The sequence below is a fragment of the Corvus kubaryi genome, unplaced genomic scaffold (genome assembly GCF_017639235.1).
Source record: "Corvus kubaryi isolate FWS band 111438036 unplaced genomic scaffold, C.kubaryi_AGA036_p1.0 62821, whole genome shotgun sequence".
Lineage (NCBI taxonomy): Eukaryota > Metazoa > Chordata > Aves > Passeriformes > Corvidae > Corvus > Corvus kubaryi.
The window spans coordinates 33,954-42,425 of NW_024581487.1; the positions used below are offsets into that span (position 1 = coordinate 33,954).

Genomic DNA, 8,472 nt, shown 5'->3' on the forward strand with positions numbered 1-8,472 from the left:
CCCGACGCGCTTCCGCCCGCGCCGCCCGCAGCGCCACCGCGCGGCGCGGAGGCCCCGCGCCCCCCCCGCAGCCCGCTCGTCCCGTGCCTCAGTTTCCCCCGCGCCCGGGCACCGGGACGGGGCGCTGCGCGCCGGGAGCGGGCACAGGCGAGGGGGGACATCCCGGCAGGGACGCGGGAGCAGCCGCAGCCCCCGCGGACGGGGATTCGTGCCCCGGGGGCCGGCTGCCTGCAGAGGGCAGCGTGCGGCTGGCCGGGCCGGGCCGGGCCGCTCCCCGCCGCGAACCGGGCGGCGGAGCGGGGAGCGCGGCGCTGCCCTGCGTCACGGGAGGCTGGCGGCCGGCTCCGCCACCCCTTCGGCAACGGGACCGGCCCCGGCAGCGGCACCGGCAGCGGCACCGGCACTGGCCCCGTCATATCCAGTGGCAACGGGACCAGCCCCGACACAGACACGGGCACCACCACCGGCGCCGCCTCCGTCCTGCGTGAGATTTACGGATTTCAGGGAAAAACCAAACCCCACCAACCACCGGGAAAGTCGGCCCGGAAAGGAATTGCAAAATCCCGGGATCACCGGGAGGTTGGGCAGGGTTCGGGGTCGTTCTCGGCGCTCTCCCAGCGCCCACCGACGGGAAATTTAGAGTGTTTTATCCACAGGAGCCCCGAGAAAAATCGCTTTGGATTTATTTCCTCGTTGGCAGCCAGAGGTTTTCCTCCCGGAGAGTGAAACCTCAGGATCAGCCTCCCAGAGAGAGAAACTCTGCGTGGACATGGCAGAGCCCGGCTCTTGGGCCGGCCGGGATTCGCATCCCGGAGGAGCCAGGGAAACGCCACTCGCTTGACTGGGAATCTTGTTTTTATCCAGGGAATGTCGTTTTTAAACGGGGAATGTTCTTTTTAACCGGGGCGCCGGGATCGGGGGGGGTCACTTGGACATAGGGACCTTGGCTTCACCTCGTAAAGGATTTCTTCTCCACCTTTTTTTTTTTTTTATTTTGCTGGGAAACCGGCCAAGCCATTTCCCACAGCGCGTGGTGGTGATCCCGGAGCCGCGCGAGCCCGCGGTATTGCCGGGGGGGGGGTTGTTTTGGCTGGGGGGATTGCGTTCCGCTGGCTCCCCCCCTCTTCCCGAGCCGGGACCGGCCATGGCGTTGAAAGCCAGAGCGCTTTACAACTTCCAGAGCGAAAACAAAGAGGAGATCAGCATCCAGGAGAACGAGGAGCTCGTCATCTTCAGCGAGAACTCCCTGGACGGGTGGTTACAGGGCCAAAACAGCCGTGGGGAGACTGGCCTCTTCCCTGCTTCCTACGTCGAGATCCTCCGCTCCCGGTCGGGCTCCAACTACACGGACTATTCCAGCAGCCCGGTCGGCTCCCCTGGGCACGATTCCTCCTTGTACTCAGCATCCCCCAACCCTGGCATCTCCTACCAGGGCAGTTTTGAGGATGATGATGATGATGATTGGGATGACTGGGACGATGCGTGCACGGTGGTGGAGGAGCCCCGGGGCTCACCGGGCACCAATGGGCACCCCTCGCCCAGCCTGCAGTACCCGGCGGCCTATGGCCACCACCAGCACGCCGGTTACAGGCCCAAGCCGGTGCTGGAGAGGCAGGACAGCATGAGCTCCTCCAAGAGGGGCAGCGTGGTGGGGAGAAACCTCAACCGCTTCTCCTGCTTCGTCCGCTCTGGGGTGGAAGCCTTCATCCTGGGTGATGTGCCCCTGATGTCCAAGATTGCCGAGACCTACTGCATCGAGATGGGCTCCAGAGGCCCGCAGTGGAGGGCCAACCCCCACCCATTCATCTGCTCCGTGGAGGACCCCACCAAGCAAACCAAGTTCAAGGGCATCAAGAGCTACATCTCCTACAAGCTGACCCCCAGCAACATCAACTCGCCCGTGTACCGGCGGTACAAGCACTTTGACTGGCTCTACAACCGCCTGCTGCACAAGTTCACGGTGATCTCGGTGCCCCACCTGCCCGAGAAGCAGGCCACTGGCCGCTTCGAGGAGGACTTCATCGAGAAGCGCAAGCGGCGGCTGATCCTCTGGATGGACCACATGACCAGCCACCCTGTCCTCTCCCAGTACGAGGGCTTCCAGCACTTCCTCTGCTGCCGCGACGAGAAGCAGTGGAAGCTGGGAAAACGCCGGGCGGAGAAGGACGAGATGGTGGGTGCCAGCTTCCTCCTCACCATCCAGATTCCCACAGAGCACCAGGACCTGCAGGATGTGGAGGACCGCGTGGATGCCTTCAAGGCCTTCAGCAAGAAGATGGATGACAGCGTCCTGCAGCTGACCAATGTGGCGTCGGAGCTGGTGCGCAAGCACGTGGGGGGGCTTCCGGAAGGAGTTCCAGAAGCTGGGCAATGCCTTCCAAGCCATCAGCCACTCCTTCCACATGGACCCTCCCTACAGCTTGGATGCCCTCAACAACGCCATCTCCCACACAGGCAAGACATACGAGACTGTGGGGGAAATGTTCGCTGAGCAGCCCAAGAACGACCTGTTCCTCATGCTGGACACTCTCTCCTTGTACCAAGGGCTCCTCTCCAACTTCCCAGACATCATCCACCTGCAGAAAGGTAAGGAGGCGTTCCTCACCCCAGGAATGGCCCCATGTGAGTGGGAGCGGTGTGGCAAGGGGGTGTGGATGCAGAGCAGAAATCCTCTGTTGGGCCATGAAGAGAATGGGGAATGAGGATGGGAATGAGGATGGGAGCCACTGCCTACGCCTCTTAGGGAGGCAGTGTGGTCCCCGCTGGCATAGCCCTCCAGTCACCCCAGCCTGGGAGAGTCTGCTAGGGCTGTTGAGTCCAGAGTCTGCCCCATAACTGCTGCTGATGGGGGGGTCAGCACGGATGTCACTTCCCCCAGACCATGAGCAAGAGCCAGCACTGCTGCTGTTGGCTCTGGGGTGACCTGCCTGGCACCTCTTGTGCATCCCCACCCACTGCCACTTGTCCCTCCTCATCCTCCCTTCCTGCCAAGGCAGTGGATGGGTGGCCAGCGGGGATGCCGGAGCTTGCTCCCCCAAGGCTGGGACATGGCTGGACATGGCCTTGGGTGGGTCAGAGGGGCTGAGGAGTCTGTGCAGGGCAGTGGATGGGGCACACACTGAACCTCTGGGGACAATCAGGGTCACACTTTTCAGGAGTATGTCCCTGCACCTCCAAGCCCAGCAGAGGGGGGTTAGCACCCCCAGGGCATCAGAGCTCCCCATGTCCCATTCGTCCTGGTTCCCTGGGTTTGGTGGAATCAGAGGGGGTGAGAAGTGTCTGCTGTGCTCTCCCTAGGGCAGGCAGCAGGCAGCGAGGGCTCGGTGTCCCTTTGCACCCAGGCAGCCACCGGTATGGGAGCGGGGCCAAAGTCCACACACTCCTCCCAGCCCAGCTGCCTGCAGCAGGGAGGGGGCACCCACACCAGTGTCCCCAGAGTTTGGAGGACAGGTTTTCCCCAGGGTGAAGCCAGGGCACTCTGTGTCCGAGCATCCAGAGATGTCTGTGCATCACTCCACATCCCTGGGGGAGGCTGGGAAGGCAAAGGGGGCAGGGAGCATTCAATCCTGCCCGGGCAGCTTCCTTGCCTTTCCTCTGAGTGTTGTTTACCCATGGAGAGGGGCTGGATCCCGTCCGGAAGCGAGGCCGCGTGGGCAGAGCGGAAGGCAGGATTTGGCCTCCAAACTTTGCTTCTTCCTTCTCCTCCTGCTCCCCTCTGGGAGCAGGGCTGGCACAGCAGGAGCTCTGTAACCCCGGGTCCGGTGCTCCCGGCAAGGGGCAGGGAGAAGGGACAAAAGCCCAGTGCGGGCCGGATTCTGTTTTTAGTTTTTTAGCCTCTGTGCTAATGAGGGGGAGGAATGCAGCGCTGGAGCCAGGCAGGATTCTTTTGAAACCGAGCTGTAAAAAAACATGGAAGGAGAGGGAAAAACTCGTGTCAGAGCATCAGCTGCCTCTGGGAGTGGGAGATGCTTTCCCAGCTGAGCTCCAGACAGCACCACATGCCCTTGTCACATACTGGTTCACTGCTTCCTGGGCTGGGGTCTCCCAGGACTGCTCCTGACCCCCATTCATGGAATTGCATGGGATATTTCGAGGGCAGGCATGGCTGGAGTACTTGACTGTGCTAACACTGCCCCACATCAGTTTTGCACGCCAAGCCTTGAGTCACAGCACTCCAGGAGCTCAGACCCCCAAAGCCAGCTATACATGAGGCCAACTGCCCTGGGATGGGGTGGAAAAAGAGCTGAGTATGCCAGAGTCCAGAGGGAAAACGCTCCTGGTCTTTGCCTGCCTGGAGGAGAGGAATGGGTTTGATGGGCAGGGGGAGATGCAGGCAGACCCCTCCCTTACATGGGGCAGGTCTGTGCCTCTGCTTTGGGGCCCGGCCGGTGCCCTGGCATGGGGGGCAATGGGACCAAGCAGGGCTGCCCAGGGAAGGGGGTCCGAGGGTCGCACAGAACCTCTGACCCTGCTCCCTGCCTCGCCAGGCGCCTTCGCCAAGGTGAAGGAGAGCCAGCGGATGAGCGACGAGGGCAGGATGGACCAGGAAGAGGCGGACGGGATCCGCAAGCGCTGCCGCGTGGTGGGCTTCGCCCTGCAGGCCGAGATGAACCACTTCCACGAGCGGCGCGTGGCCGACTTCAAGAGGATGATGCAGTCCTACCTGAGGCAGCAGATCGTCTTCTACCAGCGCGTCAGCCAGCAGCTGGAGAAGACGCTGCGCATGTACGACAACCTCTAGTGCCTCCGCCCGCTCTGCCCGCAGCCCCCCAGGCCTCCTCTGGCTGGGATGGGCTGAGAATGGACGGGAACTCATCACGCTAGTGACCAAATGACTTTGGGCTTTCTTCCCCCTTCCCAGGCTGGCAGGGAAGGGCTCGCCCATGGGCTGGCCGTGCCACCTCTTTCTTTTCCCGGGGATTTCCCACCCTGCCACGGGTCTGGCGGGAGCGTGGGGGGTCACAAGAGGGACAGACGTGGAGGTAACGGCGCTGGGGTCACTGCCCAGTGATTTTTAGCTTTCTGAAAACCCACTCTCCTGGAGCAGGGGTGGGTGCATCCCAGCCCGCTGGGAGAAGAAGTCCAAGCGGTCGACATTTTGCACACTAAAAGCTTTTCTGATGGAGAAAAAAGAGAAGAAAAGAGATCTTTATTTGGAAGAGATTTTTTTGTTTGTTTGTCACGAGATATTTTCAATATTTTCCATTTTTCTGCAGCATTTTTACCAATCAGTTTTTAACTAGATGCACGGAGGCAAAGAGAAATCTCTTTCTCAAGTATGGCTGCTGACTGGGAAAGGGAGAAAAAAGGAAAAAAAGGGAAAAAAAATAGCCCCACAGCCTTTTCAATAAAATCGTTGGTAGAAAAAACACCCACCTCCTTCCCAGAGATGTCTGTGGAAAACAGAGCTGCTCCAGGATCCCGGGAAAGGCTCTGCCTAAGCATCCCCTGGCTTCCAGCCAGCTTTGAACATCCCTGTGCCGTGCGGGGGAATGACCCCAGGAGGGGTTCCCACAGCAACCACCCTCCTGCTCTCTCAACAACCCTCCAAGGGGCAAATCCTGCCCCACTCTGCGCTGGCCGGGACAGTGTGCCGCTGCCTGGGAGACAGCAGGGCTGGCACGGGGACCTTGTTTTTGAAGGGAAATGGCTGGGATAAATCACAGCGAGGAAAGTTAGGGCCGCCTTGGCCTGGCTCCAAGGATAAAATTAGCCCCGGCATGCAGGCCAGCGGGGTATTGTTAAACTAACAGCGACGCTGGGAATGCTGCGGGCTGCGCTCCATCCTCCCGGAGCCCTCCCCGGCCCCAGCCTGCAGGGATGAGCACTCTGAGGTACAGCCTGGCACACAGCCTCCATCCAGGCAGGATGTGCTTCCTCCTGCATCCCACAGCCAGGGCAGGCCCCTTCACCATGGCCCCATCCCACCCTGGGTCCATCCCACACCAGTTCCATCCTAGCCCAGCCTCATCCCACCCTCACCGCATCCTGCCTTGGCTCCATCCTACCCCGTTCCCACCATGCTCTGGTAGCATCCCACCCCAATCCCATCCCACCCCAGTCCCATCCCAACTTCATTCTACCACAGCTCCATTCTAGCCTGGCCACATCCCACCCTGGCCCCGTTCCACTCTAGTCCCATCCTACCCAGGCTGCATCCTTACATGGCACCATCCCAATCCATTCCCATCCCACTCTGGCCCCATCCTATCCCAACCCCACCCTACTGCAGCTCCATCCTACCTTGGCCACATTCTTCCTTGGCCCCATCTCACCCTGATCCCATCCTGCCCCAGCCCCATCCCACCCCAGCCTCATCCCACCCTGACCCCATCCTTCCTTGGCACCATCTCACCCCATTCCCTCCTCAGGCCAGTCCCATCCCACCCTGACCCCATCCCAGCTCAGCTGCCGTGGGATTGATGTCTAACTCTGTGCTAATCCTGCAGGAGTGAGGGGTCTCTGGTCCCACTGGCCATGCTCTGGATGACCACGGTGGCCTTGGCCCCACATTGTCCCTTCCCCCAGCCCCACTCCCTCGGGAGCACAATGGGCACCAGGATTGAGCCTGCCACCGCCGTCCCCGGGCAGGCAGCCAGCCTCTGGCGCCGCAAGCAGCCTCCAGAGCTGAGCCAACATCCCAGCTCCCCTGGACCTGGCTGGGCAAGGGGATCCCCTGCCTGGGGTGCCCTGCGGCAGCTCGGTCCCTGGGATGTCCTGAAGACAGCGTGTGCAGCTGGAGCAGGGAGATGTCCCAGCGCCCCAGGAGTTCATCCTCTGCTCTGGTGTCGTGGCATGGGGACAGGGATGGGCTAGGGTCCTTCCCTGCTTCATGTGCCCCTTCAGAAGGCTGTGCCTCAGCTTCCCCAAAGGTGGCCCTGTGCTCTCTGTGGTCCTTCAGCACTCACAAAGGTCTCCCTGCTCCACCATGCACCCCTTCTGTACCCTCATGTCTGGACCACACTCCCAGGACACAGCAAATCCATTGGCTAGAACCTGTATCCCATTAGCATTCCTGCCTTTACCCTCTGCCACCTGGCAGCAGGCAGCTGGGCCTTCCCTGCCCACGGGTGGGCATTTCTGGTCTGCCTTGGCAAGATGGGGGGGCTGAACATCCTGCTGCTGCCCCCCACACCTCCAGCAGCATCCTGCAAATGTGCCAAGGTTTGGAGGCTGGAACCGGCTCTGAGCATTTCGGTGGCTGTCCCAGGGGGCAGGATGATGGTGGGGAGGAGTCGGGGGGGTACACATTCCTCCACACGCCCCAGTAGTGTCTGTCACTGCCTTTGTTATCTGTGCAGGATGATGGTGGGGAGGAGTCTGGGGGTACACAGTCCTCCACATGCCCCAGTAGTGTCTGTCACTGCCTTTGCTATCTGTGACACAGGCTGTTCCCTGCTCCCACAAGAGAAAAAAATCAGGGCTGAGAGGAAACACCGGGAACATGGAGCAGATCTGTTTCCTCCTCCCACTTCCCAAGGCTGATCTGGCGTGGGAAAGCCAAGGTCGATGTGCTGTGTGAGTCCTGCCACTGACAGCAGGGTTGGGAGGTGGCAGTGGCAGTGGTGGCTGGAGCATCCTCCCTGGAGAGCACTGCAGCCAGCACCGGAGAGCCTGTGACTGCCTCCGTTCCTGCGTCTGGCTTCCCGGAGCTCTTGTCTTGTTTCTTCTCTCTGGGCCTCCCTCCACCATGGGAAGAAAACCTGGCATCCTTGTTCTGAGCTCTGGGAGACCAGGGTTTGTGTGTGGGCCATCAGTCTGTAGGGACAAGCTGCATCCAACCCCTGTGCATGTATCCTGAGCCCAGCAAGATGCTTCAGGGTGGGCAGGATCAGCTGGGGTTCCACGGGGAGCAGCCAAACAGCTGGAGGGTGAAGGATGGGAATGCTGGGACAAGCAGAGCTGCTGATCAGAGCCTTGTCAACCACATGGATACACCCCCCCAGTGCTCAATAATTCGGGATCAGCCACCAAAGGAGCGCAGTGACCCAACCCAGCTCCTCCCATGGAAGGGGGAGCGCAGGGTGCAGCTGCTGGCGGGGCGGCTGGGCAGGATGGGGCTTGCTGTGCATGCCACGCTGCCAGCACACGCTGGCAAGGCAGGGCGAGAGGCACAGCTGCCAACGGGGATCAGGGAGCACTCCTGGGGGAGTGGGGAGAAGTCCTGCCTGCCCATTAGGGTCAGCAGCAACTCTGGGGATGGAGCCAAGTGGAGTTTCGCTGCCACCCCCCCCATGTCAGGAGGTGGATGAGTGTGTGCCCGTGTAGAGGAGTGATTCTGGGCGGATGCAGGTGGGAGGACACAGGCATGGATCAGGGCAGAGGGAGACAGCTCAGCCTGCCAGCTCCAATCTTTTAATTGCTGTGCTTCTCAAATATTTCCGAAGCATGACCCTGAGTCGGCTCCTCCAGGCAAAGATACGAGCACCAGCTGGTTCCCTTGGCTGTGGCTATAAATGCTCCCTCCTGCTC

At 61.0% G+C, this 8,472-nt stretch overlaps 1 protein-coding gene across 1 annotated transcript; it reads left to right on the forward strand.

Annotated features, from left to right (window-relative positions):
* Positions 1–1,073: 1,073 nt before the first annotated feature.
* LOC121672583 (sorting nexin-33-like) lies at positions 1,074–5,375 on the forward strand. Its single transcript, XM_042045280.1, is given in 3 exon segments — positions 1,074–2,335; positions 2,337–2,586; positions 4,488–5,375. Coding segments are annotated over 3 exon segments (1,695 nt in total). The 5' UTR covers positions 1,074–1,144; the 3' UTR covers positions 4,742–5,375.
* The last annotated feature ends 3,097 nt before the right edge of the window (positions 5,376–8,472 follow it).